The sequence below is a fragment of the Saccopteryx bilineata genome, chromosome 2 (assembly GCF_036850765.1).
Source record: "Saccopteryx bilineata isolate mSacBil1 chromosome 2, mSacBil1_pri_phased_curated, whole genome shotgun sequence".
Lineage (NCBI taxonomy): Eukaryota > Metazoa > Chordata > Mammalia > Chiroptera > Emballonuridae > Saccopteryx > Saccopteryx bilineata.
Genome location: NC_089491.1, coordinates 136,511,255 through 136,536,008, shown reverse-complemented (window position 1 = coordinate 136,536,008; position 24,754 = coordinate 136,511,255). Strand labels below are relative to the sequence as shown.

At 37.6% G+C, this 24,754-nt stretch overlaps 1 protein-coding gene and 1 pseudogene across 11 annotated transcripts in view; both read right to left on the bottom strand.

Annotated features, from left to right (window-relative positions):
• The window catches only part of PPFIBP1 (PPFIA binding protein 1), a 204,749-nt gene that overhangs the window by 29,933 nt on the left and 150,062 nt on the right, over nucleotides 1-24,754 (bottom strand). For 6 of the 11 annotated variants that reach the window (XM_066258010.1, XM_066258013.1, XM_066258012.1 and 3 more), the window contains 8 exons: nucleotides 20,033-20,119; nucleotides 18,176-18,289; nucleotides 17,183-17,314; nucleotides 6,059-6,151; nucleotides 5,642-5,734; nucleotides 4,126-4,240; nucleotides 2,358-2,390; nucleotides 892-953 (listed from right to left, as the gene is read on the bottom strand). In XM_066258010.1, the coding sequence (XP_066114107.1) occupies nucleotides 892-953; nucleotides 2,358-2,390; nucleotides 4,126-4,240; nucleotides 5,642-5,734; nucleotides 6,059-6,151; nucleotides 17,183-17,314; nucleotides 18,176-18,289; nucleotides 20,033-20,119 (729 nt within the window). The remainder of the gene's footprint in view (nucleotides 1-891; nucleotides 954-2,357; nucleotides 2,391-4,125; nucleotides 4,241-5,641; nucleotides 5,735-6,058; nucleotides 6,152-17,182; nucleotides 17,315-18,175; nucleotides 18,290-20,032; nucleotides 20,120-24,754) is intronic. The other 5 variants (XM_066258014.1, XM_066258019.1, XM_066258016.1 and 2 more) reach the window with 3 other exon arrangements.
• LOC136323722 (galectin-1 pseudogene) lies at nucleotides 23,821-24,303 on the bottom strand (annotated as a pseudogene).

The following is a 24,754-nucleotide window of genomic DNA, read 5'->3' as shown; positions in this document are numbered from 1 at the left end:
AGTAGACAAGAATTAAAAAAAATAACTTATGATGGGAGGAAAAGGCCAAGACAAAGTTCTTTGGCACTGCTTGTTTTTTCCTTCCTTGGAATTACTCTTTTCTTGGGAAAATGCCTCCTTGTTCTATTCATTTAGGGACATGAAGGTAGAGAAGTACTAATGACAGATGGCGGGAGCTGGACCCAACTGTTGCTGCCTGCTGGATGGCTGGTCAGGAAAGCCAGGAAGAACCCACTTCCTTAGTAGGGAAGCTGCATCCCCGCTCTGAGCAGGAGGAATGGAGGAGAAACAACCAGAGGGAACAAACTCCTCGAGACGTGGCATTGTGCCATCAGACTCAAACAAAGCTGAGGGCCGTACTGATTTCATGGTGTCTGCGCCTGTCTTGGCTGGTTTCTCACCACTCGGGAGAGCAGAGACCATCCCAGATGTGAAAGAGGTCAGGGGTATGAAGGAAATGATATATACGGACAAGGAAGTCAACATGACCATGAATATAAGTCATCATGGGCTCCAACCCCCGAAGTTTGTACAGTAGCCCAGAATTTCCAATGACTACAGAAAGGATGTACTATGTACTATACCTTTTCTCTCATGTGTCACCTCAATATACATAACTGACTTGAAAGCTCAAACATTTTCTGAATTCATGGGGAAAGAGGAGAGAGACTTCTCAGTGGAGCCAGTGCTGCTGGTCTCCATTCCTGTGCGCGGCCTCAGTAACAACCGCGACCACCTGTAGCGGGCGCTCTCGGGCAGGAAGAGGAGGCTTGCCCTTCAGGTCAGGATGTGTTGGGTATATTCTTTGAAACCACAATATCTCAAGAAAACAGAATGATCAAAATGGTGCTATAACACATCCAAATAAATATTTAAATTTCATCCAGATACCTTTTCTTCATTTGCTGCCATCAAAGACTCCACAGCCTTTTTCATTTTTTGTACTTCAATATCTGAAAATATCACAATGTCAGATCAGAAGTCAGTTTAGTTAACATGTGTGACAGCAACGAGCAGCAACAATCTGACTCTTCAGATTGAAATCTTTTAAGGTAAAGATGCTATTAATTTGCTTTGCTTATCTGAGTTTTTTTTTTAAACACATTTTTCTTTTAGTGAAAATTTGAAAGATGAGTACCTGAATAGTCATTCCAGAAAAAAAAATAAAATAAAATAAGGGTGAGAGCTAAATACCACCTCTCAAAGCAACAAGAAAGTTGTCATGAGAACACTGAAGATGAACTTTCAGTGCTAAAACAATAAAAACACAGTTTTCAAAAAAGAAACCTATAAAGCAGTGGGCAATAGCAGTGAACACAGTGCACACAATGGCAAAAGCAGACAAAATGCTATTTGGTTACGACCAAGATGGAGACGATGGTGCGCGCCTGATGGATGTGATGTTGACATGAGGAGTCATGCTAAGAAGCTGCTTGGAGGTTCCACACAGAAGGGTATTAAGTACTTTGCTTCATCTATAAACTTCATTTCCAAATGCTCATCTAAAACATACAGGCCAAAGCTGAGATGATATTCAAATACAAAAGCGTGCTACTTTAATATTAAAAAGCAAATAGTCTAAAGATAAAGTCAACCTAGAATGAAATCACAAAGTAAAATATTTGAAGCAGAAAAAAAAATCACATAAAATTTCCTCCTTTTGAGAAAAAATTACGAAGGATAATTTTTAAAACAGTGATGCATTATTCAATATTGATATAACCATTAGGAAGTGCCTTTCTTTACTTTTCTTTTTAAGGCAAATTCCCATTACTTAAGAATTCAATGTCTAGAGAAAAAAGCCCTTTAAGGATTTATCTTTATATTGCCCTAAACAATTCATTAACAGCCTGAATTATTTAATGCAATTAAATAATTACAATCACTCTCTTAACACCAAGAGGGTGTGTTAAAAACAACAACAAAAAAACCTCTTCAAGTAGATCTCAGTGAAAAAGTGGGCTACAAAACACTGAAAACCAAAGTTCAAAACAATCTTGGCTGTGGTAAGCCTTAAAAACAGTAGGTTTTCATTGGAGTATAAATATTATTTTCTTCTCTGCCCCTGTATCTCCTGGGCCACAGAGAAGATGCTGTCTCTCCGCCAGCACTCAGGTGTCCGCTGTCTCCTCTGGAGCAAAAGGGCTGAATCAGAGGAAACCCACAAAGGCTCTCGCGCGCCCAGTTTCCCTGTCTGTTCACCCACTGTTGTGTGCACTCTGAAGAAATGGAGAGCTTATTGATGAAGCAACTTCATGTTTTGGTGAGAGAAATGTTTTAAAAACACATGCAAAGGACAGTCCAAGTATTACTTTCGGTGAAAGTAAAGGCTGATGGAAATACACCAAAAACCTTACTTTTGTCTTTGAGCTTCTTTTTAAAATTTTCATCTGTGCAGGAAAACCCATTGAATTGGAAGTTAGAAAACATTTCAACAATAAATAATATTTTTAAGCACTATTATTTTGTTTCCTTTTAGCTAAAATAAAGACGCTAACCTCACAAAGACTGAAGATTAAGGTCTATTCTGTGACTTCAGGACTGGCATGACACTATATAATGTTCTGTGCAAGGTTAAAAACAGATCTAAAGCAATTAATCCAGAAGACCTAAACTGGAGTTACTACCTCTGTTACTTCCTCTTTCTTAACCTTGATCTTCTCACATTAAGATTAGGCCTATGGAGTACAAGTGCTCCTCACAAAGTAGATGATGGAAAGCCAGTTAATGTTACATTGGTTGCTCTTTAATTTCCACACAGTTCGGTATTTGGTCCTCCTGAACATGAATGACTAGTAAGTAGTACATTGCTCCTGTCACATTCAACTCACCACTCAAGTTCAATAGCATTTAAACAGTCTAGCTCCTGTTCAATAAGGTAAGTCCACTGAGCATGCAGTTAGATGCTATGCCAACATTACACTGCTGTGAGGTTTCTAAACACTTGCTCTCCAGACCTGTATTTATTTGGTTGTGCACTGGTAACAAGCAGTTCATAAACTGGTACCAGTCCTTGGATCAGACTTTGGGTTGCACTATTCCAGTCTACAAATCCAAAGATTCCATTTTTTTTTCTGAAAGTCCTAAAAGCATGACCTGCTTGTGAATGTCTTTTAAGAACATACAATTAATTCTACATATGCTATATATTACAGAGGGGGAAAAAATCCCTCTGTAAGTTTGATGAATTAAGTTTTCTGATGAATAGAGCGTTGTGATACTTAGAGATATACAAAGCCAGGGTATTCCAGAGTCCAGCAAACTTTAGAGGTAATCTAATTCAAGCCTTTTATTGAATTGAAACAATGACACTAATCTGTATCAATGATACAGATAAAAATGCACCAAGCTATACTAAGTGAAATTTGTTCTGTTTCAATTGAGTCAGAAGCTGCTTCTGCTACAGCCATCATTTGTAATAACAAAAGAAAGGTTAAGTTTGACCTAATATGGTCAGATATTAAATGCATTTATATTTCCAAATATAATTCAGAAAAACACATTTCATTCATGTTATTTTCTATCAAGTATAAGCTACATTATTAAAAACTATAGCCCACATAAATCCAGGACAAACCTGCTCAATAATGAAAAGCTTTTAGATAAATGCATGCACTTTTCCAAAAAGAGAATCAGCCTATTTTTGCTTTCTAGAAGGTTAAGGGCTCGGTGCATAATAAGAAATTTTCATTGACTTTTTTCCAAAGATACAGAGATTTTCTTCTTTCAACAGGACAGACAAAATTTCTAAATGCCTTTCTGTTGTCTCAACTTCAGAGGAAAATAATCTTGGGGCATCGTAGTGGTTCCTTCTAATACTTTTTAATACTCCTACCTTATACTTCAATTTGGATAAGAACTCTTCTCATGATGATGATATATAATTCAGTAATCTAAAATAAACACTGGACACAGGACAGAGGGGCCCTTCTCCAGCTGCAGATGAGGAAGCTGACAGACCCCCAAGCACAGGAAAGAGCCTCGGAGGATGCCCTGTGGCCCGGGCCTTCCGCTGCTCTTTTCTCCGATGCTAAAACTACACATCAGCTAACATCAGTTTCTTTTGTAGATATGGGAGGATTTTAACAGAATAAGATAACCAATGTTAAATATATGTATTCCTACCTCGATCAAAAATTTCCGTCCCTTCTCCTTTCATCTTGCAAAACAATTTTTCTTGTAACCTTTTCACTTCAGATTCTTTCTCTTCCAGCTGTTGTTTTAAAGATGCCAGTTCATCCTACAAGTGATACATTCATTTCAAAAGAGTAGATTATGAATAAAATAGAATACAGTACTCAGAGCATGCTCTCAAGTCAATAATTAGTTTTTGTGAATAAAGGATAAAACTCCTAGAATTTAGATGCAAACTTCGGAAACCAGACAGTGGCAATGATAAACAGGAAGCAAGACAACTATTAAAGTCCAATGTATAATAATTATGGTATAATTATTTCAGGTTCCTTTGTGACCAAATTAAAAGAAGAAACTTTTTAAAGTGTAAGTAGGACTAAAGTAGCCCTAAGGTTTGTATGTTATGTTAAAAAAAAGAATCTAACCAAATTAATCAAAAAAGATTATCAAATTAGATGCTTAGTGTCATAAAAGCAAAATAAAATGCATCTTGGAAACAATACAATAAGACTGGCTTGACATTCATTCAGCATTTCAAGGTGGCATTTAGGTTCCCTGAACAAGGTAGAGCTTAATTAGCGAGTAAGGTAACAGGTGATGAACAACTTTATTCAAATTTTGGGACTAACTGACTTATCCTTATTATTAAGATAACAGAACAGAATCTCCTACAACAATGGAAAAAATAGATTTAGAATCAGATGTTAAGTCTCCTTTTTGTAAACTACACACCTATTAAAGACCCCACACCTGATGTCCTACCTATTTACCAATGTTTTAACTTTTAGTTTCATTTTGGTAAAGAACTTTAGCAAATTTAAGTGTGACCAGATGTATTTAACACAGAACATACATGTTATGTGATGCTTAAAAATGAACCTTTGTTTTTAATAATTTATTATTTTCATAAAATAATTTTATTGTCAAACATTTTATTTTCTGTCTCTAAAGTTACTTATTCTATTTCATACTATGAGAATGTAGCTCTCCCATGAGGCTAAGAAGTTTTTACTTATGGCAGAAGTGAATACTAAGTACAAAAAATTTTCAGTAGCACTGGCAAGAAGTGCTACCTGGTCTATACTGTGCTTATTCTAAGCAATAATTTCCATTCACTGCTAGGATAATGAACTGCTGAATACTTTTACCTTCAAGGGAGTCCCAAAGGAAGAAAGCAATGTCTACTATCGGTACGAAACCGAACTCTTTCACAGGTAAACTTTTGCAATTATTTTTACCAAGCCTAAATCTCAGATTGTCTAAAGAGCAAAATTTAACTTACAAATACTTTTATCTACCTGTTTATTGTTTTTCACTAATTATTTCACATGCTTCTGAAAACAAATTAAGGATCACATTGTCCCTGTAACTAGCTTTAAACATTAAAAAAAATAGGTGACACACAGAACAAAATGAATGCACACACTACAGAAAAACACCATGACAGCCAAACAGCACAAGCAAAATGCAACAAGCCACGGACCCCCACGAGCCAGGTCTACTACACCTGCAGTGACTGCCACTTTTGCTCCATCCGCTGCTTCTCATACTGCATCTGACCCACCTTGATTTTCATGCTAGAAAGTTTGGCCATTAAAGACTGGTAGAGAGACAGAGGAGTGAAAGAAAACTACAGAAGGAAAAAGATAAGCTAAATAACCAAGAAAACAGTATCAGTTTATATAGGAGGTTAGGTAATTAAGAGAAATGATAGGTTATGTTCTATCAGATTAGTTGAGCCCTGATTTTTATTCAGGACAGTCCTTAAATCAAGAAGGTCTCCAGCTTTGAGAAAATTTTACCCCCTTGTAAAATACCTTCTTTATCATATACTAAGTAGAAAACACACTGTGTTTATATTATTGAGCATAGATAAGTAGTGGAGCCATTTGTTAGAAATTTTTTTGTCACTGAGAAAACTCACTTTGGTTGATTTCAGTTTTTTTTCATACTGAAGTCTTTCACTGTCCAGTTCACTAATTTTTAACCTCAAATCATTGATCTCCTGCATCAGCCCCTGTCCAAAAATAAACAAGGAAATATATTAGGAAAGTGGCGATATACTTATATACTGAAACAGCAGCTTGGAAATCTTAAACCCTGGTTAAAGCTGTATAAATTAGGTCAGATAAATAAAAACAAATGTTTCTCCTTGAGAACTATCTTTCCATTTAAAACACTGCTTTAAATCCCTACTGCCTCTTTTGTAAAATACTGGGATTATTAAAATAAAGGTGACTAATTTTGATTAAGAAAGGTAGCTAATCACTTACTATCATTGACCAGATACTTATAGACCAAAATTCACTATATAAACTCTGTCTTTTAAAATAGACCAGAGAGAAACAATTAAGTACATAGAAGAAGACATAGGTACTCAACTCATGGACCTGGGTTTTAAAGAGCATTTTATGAATTTGACTCCACAGGCAAGAGAAGTGAAGGCAAAAATTAATGAATGGGACTACATCAGACTAAGAAGTTTTTGCTCAGCAAGAGAAACTGATAACAAAATAAACAGAAAGCCAACTAAATGGGAAATGATATTTTCAAACAACAGCTCAGATAAGGGCCTAATATCCAAAATATACAAAGAACTCATTAAAACTCAACAACAAACAAACAAACAATCCAATAAAAAAATGGGAAGAGGATATGAACAGACACTTCTCCCAGGAAGAAATACAAATGGCCAACAGATATATGAAAAGATGCTCATCTTCTTTAGCTATTAGAGAAATGCAAATCAAAACGGCAATGAGATACCACCTCACACCTGTTCAATTAGCTATTATTAGCAAGACAGGTAATAGCAAATGTTGGAGAGGCTGTGGAGAAAAAGGAACCCTCATCCACTGTTGGTGGGAATGTAAAGTAGTACAACCATTATGGAAGAAAGTATGGTGGTTCCTCAAAAAACTGAAAATAGAACTACCTTATGACCCAGCAATCCCTCTACTGGGTATATACCCCCAAAACTCAGAAACATTGATACGTAAAGACACATGCAGCCCCATGTTTATCGCAGCATTCTTCACAGTGGCCAGGACATGGAAACAACCAAAAATCCCATCAATAGATGACTGGATAAAGAAGATGTGGCACATATACACTATGGAATACTACTCAGCCATAAGAAATGATGACATTGGAACATTTACAGCAAAATGGCGGGATCTTGATAACATGATACGAAGCGAAATAAGTAAATCAGAAAAAACCAGGAACTGCATTATTCCATACGTAGGTGGGACATAAAAGTGAAACTAAGAGACATTGATAAGAGTGTGGTGGTTACCGGGGGGAGGGGGGAATGGGAGAGGGAAAGGGGGAGGGGCACAAAGAAAACAAGATAGAAGGTGACAGAGGACAATCTGACTTTGGGTGGTGGGTATGCAACATAATTGAATGACAAGATAACCTGGACTTGTTATCTTTGAATATATGTATCCTGATTTATTGATGTCACCCCATTAAAAAAATAAAATTATCAAAAAAAAAAAAAATAGACCAGAGAAATGTTCTTTATTAAAACCAATTACTTTTAGGGTGTTTTCAATGATATGGTGGGTGTTTATAAAAATATTTTTATAATTTCTTCATTTGTCTATAAAATACAGATTATTTGTTAACCTAGTCTGGGAGAATGAAATGAAATTTAAATCCTTTAAACAAAAGACTCTCAACCTGAGTTTAAATTAGGGCTCTGTTATTTAAAAATATATTCAGTATCATAATACAGTTTCACATTTGGAAAATGAAAAAAATAACAATCCTAATGTTTTCATAATACAAATATAATCAGACACCTTTTCTACCGCCACCCTTATATAAAACTGATTTGCTTGTAAAATTTGTCTAAATTTTGTGAGAAATGATTTTTTTGTTCTTGTTCAGGACCCAGAGAATAGAAAATTAAATGAGAATGCTAAATGCCAATTCGTCCAAGAAAGGGGCTCAAATACTCTGTAAAGATGATTATTTTTTACTACAAGCCTTGAAGGCCCGCCAGTGGTTAGTGTGTTCTTATTCTTCTCTTACCTGACACTTATTCCTGAGCCATAAATTCGTAGAAGACAGAACAAAATTATACAAGAGTATCATTTAAAAAAATAGAACAATGCCATGAGAAATAAAAACTTCATCAAAAATGAATTATTCTAAACTTCAAAGTACAACAAAGGCTAGGAAAAGGGGCATTACAATGAAACACACTTTCCAGAAAACTCACAGGCTTTTAAACTGTTCTTAAAATGTTTCTTGTAATATGGGGGAAAGTATTTCCCACATGATATAATAATTACTTATTAATATTATTAACATTTGAGTTGTAATTCCTTATCTACAATTTCAGAATGCAGGTTCAAGAAAAAAGTCCGTTTCTTCCGTTGATTATCTCCCACTTATTAATCTCATTGTTAAGAAACAGCTTTGAATTCTGGTTAGGTATTGTTGCATTTTACCACTTCCTTTAGGAATAGTAGCAATTTGCAAAGAAAAAGAATCAATGGAAGTAAGTAGAATTTTAAATTATGACCATTTTTCTACTTAAAAAAACTACCCAATTATCCTTTGTGGCAACACTTTATATATATATGAATGTAAATATCCAACCTGAAAGAAGTGATATCTTCCCATAATCATTCAAGCTAAAAAATCTGAAAATAACTCCTTAATAGGAAACTTTAAAAAGTGAAATACAAACTATTTTCAACTAATTTTTTATCAGAGGTTCAATCCTTTTCAAATTAAAAAGAAAATCCCTTCTAGAGAACTTTTTCAGACTTCCACAGAAACTCAATTTCTGACACTTGTATCCTTACCAGAAGGGGGAGCTGTTGAACAAAGCAAACCATCTCCTGTCAGCAATTCCAAGGTTTTCAAGACTTTTACTCCTAGTCTTTAGAAGTACCTGTATTACTTTCCCATTCCAATATATTTTTAGAACTTAATCTCCAAATAATCTAAAACTCTAAGACAAAGCTAAAGAATTTTGAATTCATAAAATAGCCAGGAACAATAATAGGAAAATGAGCATATTCAACTGTTATCAAGGGAACAATAATAGGAAACGAGCATATTCAACTGTTTTCATTGTGAAGACTACTTGTATTATGTGCATATGTAAAAAAGTTGATCAAACATCCCATAATCTCTGGGTATAATCATTCTACATCTTACCAATAGTGTTAAATATTTATTAGACAGTTATCTAGGACTGAGTTTTACTGGAAGTTGATGACAAAATCACTCTGTATCACACATTTGAGAATGTGTAAGTGAAGCAAGGAAGCACTGGAAAAAAAGTTTTATAAATATGCAAACTCAAGAGATGTAAATATTACTCTGAGGTCTTACCAAAAAACCATAAAACATCTACTTCAATTTAGTCCCCATGTTTGGTTAAGATATTGTATCCAAATTATCCACAGTCATACAGGTTAAGACATCCCCTAAACCTGGTGTATATAATGCAGAAGGCTACCTCTCAATCCCCAGAGTAACTTCTCTCCCTGCACTAGGGGTAGTTCCATGCCACATCACACACCTGTGCTTTATGATTAAAGCATGAACCAAGCTAGGGATTTCCTTTTGCTACTGAGGAAGTAATACATGTAACAAAACTTTCCATTGTAGTTAGATCTTTGACAGACACTTTAATTTTGAAAAGAGAAATGGAGTAAACATCATTCAATGCACATCTAATAGGGGCTTTCATATTGTAAACACTGCATGTACTGTATCTTCTGTTGTGATGGCATGTAGTTGGCATGAAATAAATGTTTGAAATGAAGATGGAGGAGGGGGCGTGAGTTCTATTTCTCTCTCCTTCTCGGTACCCATTTGCTAATCCAGTATGACATCTCTCCACACCCCAAGCAGAACAAAATAGAGAAAAAAGAAGAGGTGGTATTAGCAGAGAAGGAATTTCTGCAGCCTCTTATATTCCTTTCCAAACAAATAAATTCCAAGTAGATATGCTCCCTTCCCCAACAAAACCACAAGCAAATAAATCACAAGAATCAAATTAACAATCAAATAGAACAAACAAGTATGTATGGCTAGGAAAACAGGTACTTCAGGTTGTAAAATCTACCCTGAATTTCACAAAAGAATAATGAGCTTTACTTAATTGGAATGATTTATGTGTAGAATAGACCAAAAATAGACAGTCCAGTTAAATGACCTCTAAAAATCTGTTATTTTTATGATTATATAATGAAAGCATGTTCTCTATACAAACTTATCATATAGTAAATACAGGGGGTCCTTGGGTTATGACAGTCTTGATCAGGGGTCCCCAAACATTTTACACAGGGGGCCAATTCACTGTCCCTCAGACCGTTGGAGGGCCAGACTATAAAAAAAAACTATGAACAAATCCCTATGCACACTGCACATATCTTATTTTAAAAGTAAAAAAACAAAATGGGAATAATTACAATATTTAAAATAAAGAACAAGTAAATTTAAATCAACAAACTGACCAGTATTTCAATGGGAACTATGCTCCTCTCACTGACCACCAATGAAAGAGGTGCCCCTTCCAGAAGTGCGGTGGGGGCCAGATAAATGGCCTCAGAGGGCCGCATGCGGCCCACGGGCTGTAGTTTGGGGACCCCCGGTCTTGACATACGACATTTGAGTTTATGGCGCTCACTCCCATAAAAACTTTAAAAAATTGAGACACGAGTGTTTCAGCTTATGCTGTTAGCTTGTACTTACAGGGAATGTGGATGAACTAGTTTGGCTGCATGCAGCGGAAGAATACATAGTAATGCGGCCTATGAGTGAGAGAGTTGGCATCTCCCAGTATGCTTACCTACGCCATTCTGGACTGTTAAAGCACAAGTGTTCTGTTTGTGTTAGGCTAGGGTGTGTTTCGACTTACACCAAAATCTGGGTTACGTCATTGTTGTAAGATTGGAATGATGTTGTAACCTGAGGACCCCCTATAGTCAGTGTGCCTAAGTAATAATTAAATAGGTAAAACCATGCACTTAAACATATTATTTCCACAATGAAGAAAACCAGTAAGAATGGACAGATGTACAGAGAAACAAACAGATGATACAGACAGACATAAAGATAGAGCTCCAAATGCCCTAACATCAAAAGTATTTCCAAAAGCTAATGACAGGATTGATATTTCATATCAAAGGTCTGAAAATAAAAATTGCCATTAGCATTTAGTGATCAAAAGTCAATGCAGTTAAAGATCATTCTTAGAAGCATAGATGGGGGAGCCGGCTCCTCCCACAGGGGTGGAGCGAACATCCAGAACAGGCAGAGTACCGGGACTGAGCATGGCATGCAGCACCCACCAGCCTGTGGAGCCAAGGCTTGCAGACATCCCACGAGTGGGTTCCTCCTGCAGAGGGGGGGCAAAGCCCGGAATCAGGTGGAGACCCACAGGTGAGCAAAGGTGCTCACCCCTGCCCTCAGGGCCGAGCATAATCCCACCCACGGGGGCAGGGTGAAGGCTGAGGCCACCAAGGACTGTACACCCTTGCACGTGATCAAAGCCTGTCTCATGAAGGAGAGGCAGAAACCACAGCAACAGCCCCAGTGGGCAGGCACCAGCAATGCCCATACCCAAATGCCATAGGCAGCAGCAGCAGAGGAGGTGGCGGGCCTGCAGACAGACACCTAGGGAACACAGAGGCTACACCCAGTGGACTCCAGTGGCCAAAACTTTCTTTTACACAGACAAAATGAGAAGGCAGAGGAATGCAACACAAATGAATCAAGAGAAATCCCCAGAAAAGGACCTGAATGAGTCAGATATAACCAAATTACCAGATGCAGAATTTAAAATAATGACTGTTAGAATGCTCAAAGATATTAGAACAACAATAGATGGTCATCACAAACACCTAAATAAAGAGATAGCAAATATAGGGACATTGAAATAATAAAAAAGAATCAGTCAGAAATGACAAATATCAGAAATGAAGAATACAATGGAAGGAATTAAAAGCAGGATGGATGAAGCTGAGACTCAAATAAGCGAGTTAGAGGACAAGATAAATGAAGGCACGGAACAGATAAGAAAAAAGAAAAGAGACTCAAAAAGTCTGAGGAAACTAAGAGAGCTCTGTGACAACATGAAGAGAAATAACATCCACATCATAGGGGTTCCTAAAGAAGAGGAGAAAGAACAAGGAATAGAGACTTTGTTCAAACATATCATAGCTGAAAACTTCCCTCAATTAAGGCAGGAAAACATTTCACAAATTCAAGAAGCACAGAGAACTCCATTAAAGAGAAACCCAAAGAAATCTACACCAAGACATAAAATACCAAAGCTAAGTGATAAAAAGAAAATATTAAAAGTTGCTAGAGAAAAAAAGGCTATTACCTACAAAGGAGCCCCCATAAAGATGACTTCTAACTTCTCAACAGAAACACTTGAGGACAGAAGGGAATGGCAAGAAATATTCAAAGTAATGCAGAACAAGAGCCTACAACCAACTACTTTATCCAGCAAGGCTATTGTTTAAAATTGAAGGAGAAATAAAAGGCTTTCCAGACAAAAAAAAAAAAAATTAAGGAATTCACTACAACCAAACCAATGCTGCAAGAAATGCTAAGGGGCCTGTTGTAAACAGATCAAAGAGGAAAAAGAATATAGCAAAAGAGGAATACAGTTTTAAAGAATAAAATGGGAATAAACAACTACATATCAATAATAACCTTAAATGTAAATGGATTAAATGATCTGAACAAAAGACATAGGGGAGCTGCATGAATAAGAAAACAGGACCCATACATATGCTGTCTACAAGAGACACACCTTAAAACAAAAGATGCACATAGACTGAAGATAAAAGGATGAAAAATATTTCACGCAAATGGAAATAAAAAAAAGCTGGGGTAGCAATACTTATATCAGACAAAATAGACTTTAAAACAAAGGCTATAGTTAGAGATAAAGGTCACTACATAATGATAAAGGGAGCAGTCCAACAGGAAGATATAACTATTTTAAATATCTATGCACCTAATATAGGAGTAGGAGCACCTAAATATATAAAACAGACTTTGATGGATTTAAGGGTGAGATCAACAGCAATACTATAATAGTAGGGGATTTCAATACCCCACTAACATCACTAGATAGATCCTCAAGAAAGAAAATTAACAAAGAAACAGCAGATTTAAAGGACACACTAGATCAACTCGATTTAATAGATATCTTCAGAACCTTTCACCCTAAAGCAGCAGAATATACATTCTTTTCAAGTGCTCATGGTACATTCTCTAGAATAGACCACATGTTAGGGCACAAAAGTGGACTCAACAAATTTAAGAAGATTGAAATCATATTGAGCACTTTTTCTGATCACAATGGTATGAATCTAGAAATCAACCACAACAGAAAAACTGAAAAATACTCAAACACTTGGAACTAAATAACATATTATTAAATAACGAATGGGTTAACAATGAGATCAAAGAAGAAATTAAAAATTCCTAGTAACAAACGATAATGAGCATACATCAACTCAAAATTTATGGGACACATCAAAAGCAGTCCTGAGAGGGTAGTTCAAAGCATTACAAGCATACCTTAAAAAGCTAGAAAAAGCTCAAATAAACAACTTGACCCTGCATCTAAAAGAACTAGAAAAAGAACAGCAAGTAAAGCCCAGAGGTAGTAGAAGGAAGAAAATAATAAATATCAGAGTGGAAATAAATGACATAGAGGCTAAAGAAACAATACAGAGGATCAATAAAACCAGGAGCTGGTTCTTCAAAAAGGTAAACAAGATCGATGAAACTTTAACCAGACTCACCAAGAAAAAGAAAGGACTAAAATAAATAAAATTAGAAATGAGAATGGAGAAATAACAACTGACACAACAGAAATACAAAATATTGTAAGAAAATACTATGAAGAACTGTATGCCAAAAAACTAGACAACCTAGATGAAATGGACAAATTCCTCGAAACATATAATCTTCCAAAAATTAAACTAGAAGAATCAGAAAACCTAAACAGACCGATTACAACAAATGAGATCGAAACAGTTATCAAAAAACTCCCAACAAAGAAAAGTCTTGGGCCTGATGGCTTCACAAGTGAATTCTACCAAATATTCAAAGAAGAACTAACTCCTATCCTTCTCAAGCTATTTCGAAAAATTCAAGAGGAAGGAAGACTTCCAAGCTCCTTTTATGAGGCGAGCATAATTCTGATTCCAAAACCAGGCAAAGACAACATAAAGAAAGAAAATTATAGGCCAATATCCCTGATAAATTTAGATGCTAAAAACCTCAACAAATTATTAGCAAACCAGATCCAGCATATATGAAAAAAATCATACACCATGATCAAGTGGAATTCATTCCTGGGAGGTAAGGCTGGTACAATATTCGCAAATCATTGATGTGATTCATCACATAAACAAAAGAAAGGAGAAAAACCATATGATAATTTCAATAGATGCAGAAAAAGCATTTGATAAAATCCAGCACCGATTCATGATCAAAACTCTCAGCGAAGTGGGAATACAGGTAACATACCTCAACATGATAAAGGCCATCTATGAGAAACCCACAGCCAACATCATACTCAATGGGAAAAAATTAAAAACAATCCCCTTAAGATCAGGAACAAGGCAGGGGTGCTCCCTTTCACCATTCTGATTCAACATAGTTCTGGAAGTCCTAGCCACAGCAATCAGACAAGAAAAAGAAATAAAAGGCATCCAAATTGGAAAAGAAGAAGTAAAACTATCATTATTTGCAGATGATATGATATTGTATATAGAAAACCCTAAAGTCTCAGTCAAAAAACTACTGGACCCGATAAATGAATTCAGCAAGGTGGCAAGATATAAAATTAATACTCAGAAATCAGAGGCTTTTTTATACACTAACAATGAACTGTCAGAAAGAGAAATTAAGGAAGCAATCCCCTTTACCATTGCAACCAAAAAAATAAAGTACCTAGGAATAAATTTAACCAGGGAGATTAAAGACTTGTACTCGGAAAATTATAAAACATTGATAAAAGAAATCAAGGAAGATACAAACAAGTGGAAGCATATACCGTGCTCATGATTAGGAAGAATAAACATCATTAAAATATCTATTTATATTACCCAAAGCAATTTATAAATTCAATGCAATACCGATTAAAATATCAATGACTTACTTAAAAGATATAGAACACATATTCCAAAAATTCATATGGAACCAAAAGAGAACACAAATAGCCTCAGCAATCTTAAAAAAGAAGAATAAAGTGGGAGGTATCACACTTCCTGATATCAAGTTATACTACAAGGCCATTGTACTCAAAACAGCCTGGTACTGGCATAAGAACAGGCATATAGATCAATGGAAGAGAACAGAGAACGCAGAAATAAACCCACACCTTTATGGACAACTGATATTTGACAAAGGAGGTAAGAGCATACAATAGAGTAAAGATAGCCTCTTCAACAAATGGTGTTGGGAAAATTGGACAGCTACCTGTAAAAAATGAAACTAGACCACCAATTTAACACCATTCACAAAAAAAACTCAAAATGGATAAAAGACTTAAATGTAATAAGCCGTGAAACCATAAGCATCTTAGAAGAAAACATAGGCAGTAAGCTCTCTGACATCTCTCGCAGCAATATATTTGCTGATTTATCTCCATGGGCAAGCGAAATAAAAGACAGGATAAACAAATGGGACTATATCAAACTGAAAAGCTTTTGCACAGCAAAAGACAATAAGAACAGAATAAAAAGACAAACTACACAATGGGAGAACATATTCGACAATACGTCTGATAAGGGGTTAATAACCAAAATTTATAAAGAACTTGTAAAACTCAAAACCAGGAAGACAATCCAATCAAAAATGGGCAAAAGAAATGAACAGATACTTCTCCAAAGAGGATGTACAGATGGCCAATAGGCATATGAAAAATGCTCAACATCATTAATCATTAGAGAAATGCAAATTAAAATCACAATAGGGTATCACCTCACACCAGTCAGAATGGCGCTCATCAACAAAACAACATAGAATAAGTGCTGGCTAGGATGTGGAGAAAAGGAAACCCTCCTGCACTGCTCATGGGAATGCAGACTGGTGCAGCCTCTGTGGAAAACAGTACGGAGATTCCTCAAAAAATTAAAAATCAAACTGCTTTTTGACCCAGCTATCCCACTTTTAGGAATATACCCCAAGAACACCATAGCACTGTTTCAAAAGAAGAAATGCACCCCAGGTTTATGGCAGCATTGTTCACAATAGCAAAGATCTGGAAACAGCTAAAGTTTCTGTCAGTGGATGAGTGGATTAAAAAGCTTTGGTACATATATACTATGGAATACTCTTCAGCCATAAGAAATGATGACATCAGATCATTCACAATAACATGGATGGACCTTGATAACATTATACTGAGCAAAATAAGTAAATCAGAAAAAACTAAGAACTATATGATTCCATACATAGGTGGGACATAAAAATGAGATGCAGAGACATGGACAGGAGTGTGGTGGTTATAGGGTGGGGGGGAGCAGAGTGAGGGGGTTGGGGGATTGGAAGGGCACAAAGAAAATCAGTTAGGTGATGGAAGACAACTGAACTTTGGGTGATGGGTGATGGGTGATGGAAATGCAGCATAATCAAATGTCAAAATAACCTAGAGATGTTTTCTCTGAACATATGTACTCTGATTAGTCAATGTCACCCCATTAAAATAAAATAAAAAAACCAGATAGAAGGTGACAGAAGACAATTTATTTTGACTTGGGGTGAAGGGTATGCAATATAATCAAATGTCAAAATAATCTGGAGAGGTTTTCTCTGAACATATGTATCCTGATTTATCAATGTTACCCCATTAAAATTAATAAAAAAATTCCCCCCCCCAAAATGAAGCATAGATAAATGAAGGCACATAGTGATTCACTGCCTCCCCCTCACACTTCCAAAGAATTTCATCTTGCTCTAGGAACATGTGTGTGTGTGATGTACATATGTATGCACATGGATGTATACGTGTATATATATAGAGAGAGACAGTGCCGCTTACCTCTGTGTCTCTGAACCTATCTTCATAATCCAATCTGTCCTTCTCTACAGCTGTCAGCTTTAACTTCAAGTTAGATATCTCAGCCATCAGATCCAACTTCTGAGTTTCTAAGGATGTCCTACTCAGAAGCTCCTATTAGAATTTAAGAGATACATTCAACAGTTGTTTTATTATAAGCAGCCATATATAGATGTGTCTAACTTATGACTGCAAAACACTTAACTGGCAAATAGAGAATGTAAAGATTAATTACTAAATAGATACAATTTAGTTACTGAGCAGAACTAACCACCTGTCTGCTTATTGGGGAGACATACTATCAATGTACATACATATAAAAGCCTTATATATTATTAAGCTGATGATAACCCTGATGATGATGATGATGTTATTTTCTGCTGTGTACCGAACACTGTTCTGACATATTTAAGTGGTTTCAGCCTCAAAACAACCTTATGAGGTAGAAACTCATAAGGATAACTCATAAATTATCCTTCTTTAACAGACAAGGAAGCTGAGTAACAGAGAGGTTAGGAATTGGCCAAAAATCACACAGCATGGAAATGGCCAAGCAGGCACTCAAACCTAAGCAGTGTGTACTCTATCCACTATATTATAGGTACTCTCATACATGAGTACCACATGTGTGAGTGTACACAAGATTTTTTCTAATAAACATCATATATGGTATTTCTCTCTTTTCTTTATCATATAAATATGCCTATGGTTAAGAGTTAAGAAACCATATGAAAGCATAAAGAAGAAAATTAAAATCACTTGTAATCCTATTAATATTTAATTCTAGATTCTAATACATCAGCATTTTCTATCGTGTGTGTTTTGAGACCCTGCTACTCATGGTTTGTACTTCAAATACAGCAGTCTAAGTGAATGATGCAATTTATTGCTCCATCAGAGCAAACACAGCATGTAAAGGGAACCTCTCAGCAGTTCACCAGGAAAATCCCACCTGGGGGCCAGCCTCACACGCACCTGCTGCAGCATTTCCTCTGTGGCGTTCAACTTTTCTCTGTGCTCTTCAAGACAAAACTCCAAATCTCGAATCTTCTCTCCCTGGGCCTCCACCTGGTCTGTCAACACACTTACCTACATTTAAAGCAAAACCGTGCAATGGATTAGGAAGAATTTGGGTCTCACTGAAAATGGTATTTCTTTTAACAGGACAAAAACTAGAATGTTGTCTCCATTCATTTAGCTGTAAAGGGGGAAAAATCCGAGAATTAAGATAGCAGCCCTTCACACTCGGATTTTTGTGGTGCTTATTGGTCTGAGGACTATTCAATTTTTAAGAAAGATGGGACTGACTAGGGATATGCAATGCTTTATAGGTTAGAACCATTTCAACCATTGGAGAGGGGGATGTTTGCAAATGATCTTTTTGGGGAGGTTGGGTGAGGTGGAGGTAGGAGGTAGTATTAGAGATTAAGAGGAGATGAAGTTAACGTTTGAAGGAGAGGTTATCAAGGACTATACAAATTTGGTACTTCATGAAGAATAAAAGGAATCCAGAGAATTCAAATTCTACAAGATCCTTCATGATCACATTATGTGTTCAAAGCCTGGGTGTAACTTAAAGGCCCGTGAGGACCACTGCGTTAATTCCTTTATCCTCAGCACTTACTGCAAATCTCTGAGTTTTCTCCAATGATCACCAGCCTAGTACACATACTTCATTTAGCTCAAAACAGCAAAATAAAAATATCTGTCATGCATTTAAAACAACATGGATGGACCTGAGGGTTTTATGTTAAGTGAGATAAATTAGACAGAAAAAGACAAGTACCATGTGATTTCACTTTTACGTGGATTCTATGAAAACAAAACAAACTGAACAGAAACAGACTCCTAGGGACAGAGAACAAACTGATGGTTGCCAGAGAGATGGATGGTAAAGGGATAGGTGAAAAGGTGATGGGAATTAAGAGGTACAAATTTCCAGTTCTAAAACAAGTCACAGTGATGTTGTGTACAGCACAGGGAATAGTCCATAATATCTAGTAACACCGTATGGTGACAGATGGTCACCAGACATCGTGGTGTTTACTTTATGAGGTATATAAATGTTGAATCATTATGTTGTGTACCTCAAACTAACACAATATTGTATGTCAATTATACTTTAATTTAAAAATATATAAATAGGCCCTGGCCAGTTGGCTCAGTGGTAGAGTGTTGGCCTGGTGTGTGGATGTCCGGGTTGATTCCCAGTCAGGGCACCCATGAAAAGCGACCATCTGCTTCTCTACCCCTTCTCTCCGCCCCCGCCCCATCTTCTCCTCCTACAGTCACAGCTTGATTGGTTCCAGCGCATTGGCCCCAGGTGCTGAAGATGGCTTCGTGGAGCCTCTGCCTCAGGCACTAAAAATAGCTCAGTTGCGAGCATGGCCCCAAATGGGGGTCACCATATGGATCCTGGTTGGGGCGCATGCAGGAGGCTGTCTGTCTATCACCTCTCCACTCATTTGGAAAGAGAAGAAAAAATAAAAATAAAAGTAAATAAATTAAAAGGGAAAAAACAACATTCTGGAAAAAAAAAGTCAAATTTAGCCTACAAATAAGGCTCCTGCACTCAGATTCAGAAAATCAGATCAGATGACACTGTGCCTGTCACCAGACTGGCCCTTGGAGAGCTGAAGCTGGTAAAGGGCTGCTCAGATGAGACCCTTGTTCTGCTGCAGTCCTCACCACTCCCTATTGTGCACAGACATCCGACTGCACTTACATCTATTAGCAGCCTGACTCCTGTAAGCATCTGGATTTGCCATCCAAATTAAAAATGGCCCTTGTAAATATGTCATGAGAAAAGAACAGGATTTAAAAATCACTTGCCTGAAGAACGAGGGATTCTTTATCGTTTTCTAAGCGTGCTAGCCTTTCTTGATACACATCTCCATTCCCGGGGAGGTGTCCGTTTGTCTGAAAAAGGAAGTAATATGAGTAATATCTGTAAGACTGAACTACTGTGAGCAAATAAAAATTTGCATCTGTTTTTAATCCCATGAGCCTGAACTGAATTTAGCACAGCTGTGACTGATTGCCATGAAAAGAAAATACAAGAATACAGCTTAGTTCATTTACCTCAAAATAGGTAAGATAGGCATGTTAGGCATGTTTTCACCAAACCAAACTTCTCACCAAACAGAAAATAATGACCTAAAAGGAACAGTGGCTACTGATATTCACTGACAGTGGCTGCACACCTGGCGCATGCAAAGCTTTGTGAGTGTGTGGTTGGGCACAAAAACCTATTAACCCCCCTAAATGCTCAATGCCACTAATCTAAGTGCAAACAATGTGAACAACCTGAGATGCCCTTTTGTTTCTCCCTTCAACTCCCTAAGTCCCAAATCCAAGACTGCAAATGCCTCCCTTTAAGTGGGAAACAACAGGGCTAACTTACACCATCGGCTTCTTACTACTCAAGTCTTCACATCACGGGCTAGCTCTCCCCTTTCTCTTTGAAGCCTTTCTCTCTCCCTCAAGAAGCCTGAAGTCTCAGTAACCAATGTCTTTTCCTGGCAGCACTGACTAGCCATGCTCATTGCCAATTTATCACTTTCTGTCCTGAATTCATTAACTTTTCGTGAAGTTTGCTTGTCCACATGATGTGATGCCAAGCTCCTGGACAGAGCCCCTAAACTTGTGTCATCTTGTAAGCTCCACCGCATCTGGTCCAGTGCTCTGACTAGACTAGTGCTCACTCTTTCCTCCCCTCCCTCTAAACCCCGCTCCATCATATTTTATCAGATTGGGGTACATTCCTGCTTGGTATAAATACTAAAGAAAGTATAGATTGTAAAAACAATTACTTTCTCATCGTCTTATATATGTGAGGCATTAAGGAGATATATGAAAAGGCTTACTGAGAGCAGACAAGATAAAAACGTCATTTTGACGTACAGTAGTATATGTGGTACTTCCCCTGTTATCTCTTTTAAATAGGTAACTCCAATGCAAATTCCTGATCCCTCACTCAAATACAATAGAAATAAAAGCCAGTGGAGTCCAAAATGGTTCTATGGAGCCATCCAGGGTTCAATTAAAAAAGCAAATAACTTCAGATTTAGCATCTGAGTAAAAATAAACTCTATGTACTTACTGATTAGAATATATCTGATCCTCACCAGGCAGTGGCTCAGTGGATAAAGCATCGAACTGGGACGCAGAGGACCCAGGTTCAAAACCCAGAGGTTGCTGGCTTGAGCGCGGACTTATCTGGCTTGAACACGGGCTCACCAGTTTGAGCATGGGATCATAGACATGACCCCATGGTCACTGGCTTAAGCCCAAAGATTGCTAGCTTGAAGCCCAAGATTGGTGGCTTGAGCCCAAAGTCGCTGGCTTGAGCAATGGGTCACTCACTCTGCTGTAGCCCCCCCCCCACCTGCCGGTCAACGCACATATGAGAAAACATCAACGAACAACTAAGGAGCTGCAATGAAGAACTGATGCTTCTCATCTCTCCAATCCTGTCTGTCTTTTCCTATCTGTCCCTCTCTCTGACTCTCTTTCTATCTCTGTAAAAAAAACACAAAAAAGACCATATCAGATGTGCCATCTATTACTGTTCCAGAATCAACTGGTATTATTACCCTACCTTTCCAATTAATGCAGTTTCCAGCATAAATCCTGGGAATAACAAAAGGTATGTGTTGGGGAGAAAAACCACAGAAAGGTGCTTTAACAAAAAAGAAAATTTCAGGATGTTCCTTCTAGAAACTACATACACTGGATACATTTCCCAGGAGGCCACAAAAAAAAAAATCAGAAGCTAATTTAGTAAGTGAGCAATGTATATTTAGAATGGATAAAATGTTTAACATCAGCTGTTTGACCACATACCTGCACCAGCACCACAGCATAATTCTGTTCATGTTGTAAACTGAAGTACCCAGAATTAAATTACAAGTATTATGAGGAGTCTGATGGAGTGGCCTGGACAACTGCCATCTCTGGGGACTGCCATGAAATGAAATTTATGTAACTTTCTTGAAGACAGTTTTTTGGGAAAAAGCCAGGATGTAAAATGCCTGTTTTCAATCTAAGCGAGTGCGAAGACTGGCCCTAGCCCTACACAGCTTTACATTCCTTATTTTGATTAAGAATGTTAGAAGGCACCTGTTTTTAAATCCCCACACAAGCAAAGTTTTATTAACAAATATATTACATTGAGTAGGAAAAAAAACCTTTCTGCTCAGAGAGGATACAAAGCAAAAATCGTCTGTCTTCTGGCTGAAAGAAATTATGAGAGTGTTTGTTTCTCAGGTCCTAGAAGTGTTTCATGAAGCTACTGCATGTGATACAGAAACATAAGATCTTCCAAAACAAGTTCCACAAAATTATTCTAAAAGAAAAACAAATAATAAAAACTGACTCATCATGATAATGCTCACGTTTCTCAACACTGTATTAATATTTACAAGTACTCATAATGCTCAACAGTATTTAAAAATTATTTTTAAAAACATGAAAAGTCACTATGGAAACCTAAAGCCAAAGAGCTACCCTTGGAACAGTTACATACTTTTAAAGCACACTGTTGACTTAGTCAAGTAGTAAAGGTCTATTCTAGTCACACCCTTATTTTTATTACTTTTGCCTTAAAAATGTTAGGGGTAAACTCCATTAGGCAAATAGCCTGCCACCTCTTTCTTTTGCCCACTCCTGTGCCCTACCTACCAGACCACTCAAAACCTCCCCAGACAACGGAATGCTCTCTCACACACTCACTGTATTCCTTCTGCATGATGTACTTCCCACCCTTTCTTCCTTCTCCCTCATTCCTTAAGGTCCACCTCAGTTGGGGCTTGGTGTGCAGTCTTCCTTGAACTATCTGTTCATGCACATGCCAGCTACGACACCCAGATGAACCTTGGTGAGCACAGGCACCGCACTGAACGGACTAGGTTACCGGGGGCTACGTCCATGTCTCTCTCTTCTATTATGTTCTTTTAAAAGAATGCGTAAGTGTTGACTAGTCCAGGCCAATGTTCTAAGTGCTTTAGATTATCTCCTCTAATCCCCATAACCCTAACAGGGATGCAGGTTTCACCAGCGTGGTAGTCTAACTCCACATCCTACACTCTTGATTATTTTGCTGTACTATCAATTTACGTTTTATAATTAACCTAGTTTTTACATGAATACTCTATAGTTAGTTTTACTATAAATCTATCCTTTCATTCCATTTGCTATTTATTGCTTTTAAATTTTTTTTCTTTTTTTATTTTTCAAATACCATTGACATTCAGTATTATTTTGTATTAGTTTCAGATGTATAGCACAGTGGTTAGAAAATCATATCCTTTATAGCAATACACTCTTGATTTCATGATTCAAGTTTTTTAAATTCAGTATCAAGGTAGGAAAAGCAAGGCACTGTCCACTAAAGTTCCTTTAAGTATCATCTCTAGCTAACAAAACAAATATCTAACACATGGGTCTTTCGTGTCCTAATCAGTATTATATCTCTAACACCATACACAAACATTTACTGCTGCCCTCCACTAAACACTGTACTAGGAGGAGAGACTGAGATAAGACTTGAACCCTTCAACCATAAACATCATAGTCATTTTTCTCCCAAGGGGAACAGAGGCAGCTGCCTGTATTGGGGGCTATGGGACAACACACTTGATCCTGAAGTCACCTTCTGCCGCCAGGCAGTTGACAGCCTCCAAGTTAAGGTGGCTGGGGAACTTGAATGTGTATCCATCTGGCAGCAGCTTGATGGTCAGGTCTGCCAGTCGAAGGAGATGCACACCTCTGTGTCACTTCCAGGCAGGAAGGGGAAGGCAGGCTCCCAAGCATGGCCCCCGAGATCCCGCCATCCTTGCTGTGAATCACAATGGCACTGGCGTCCCCATGCATATCAAAGGCAAGGGTTAAAGTGCAAGCACATGTTGTTGCCATCTTTGCCTAGCTTCAAAACGAAGCTCTTCGAGTCCAGTGCCACCATGACCCACTCAGAGGCACACCCCAGGTGTGAGATTCGGGTTGCTAGCACTCAGACCACAAACTACGGCTGAGGACAGGAGGATGGTCCCAGAGATAGTGGCACCAGCTGTCTGAAGACTCCACCCTGCGCAGTCATAGTTCATTTGGGTCCAACACTAAATAAAGCATCTCACACTACATTGTCCGGAGTCAAAGAACACGATACCAATGATGTTGGCAATCAAGTCACCAGGCAGAGGCACTGCTCCACTTCCCTGTTCTCTCACTTGATGTGATGGAATTAGACGGTAAGGCTCCACCTTGGTGCTGTAAATAATCATTTCCGACCAACAGTGCTGCCGTTTGGGGCCAGTGGAGCAACCCTTCCAAAGGGCCAGTGTCCCTATGTATTATAGCACTTCTAACTCTGGGTCAGTCCTGCAAACAGCCCACTTATATTTGCCTCCTAAATTTCTAAATGTGGTACAAAAGAGGAAAGAAGACACCAAGGCAATAAGGACAGGAAGCCCTGTATTCCAAAATCTCATCATCTCTGTTTAGGAAGAAAGCCAAAGGGGAAATAAATCTCACACACATTTGATGCCACCCAAAAAG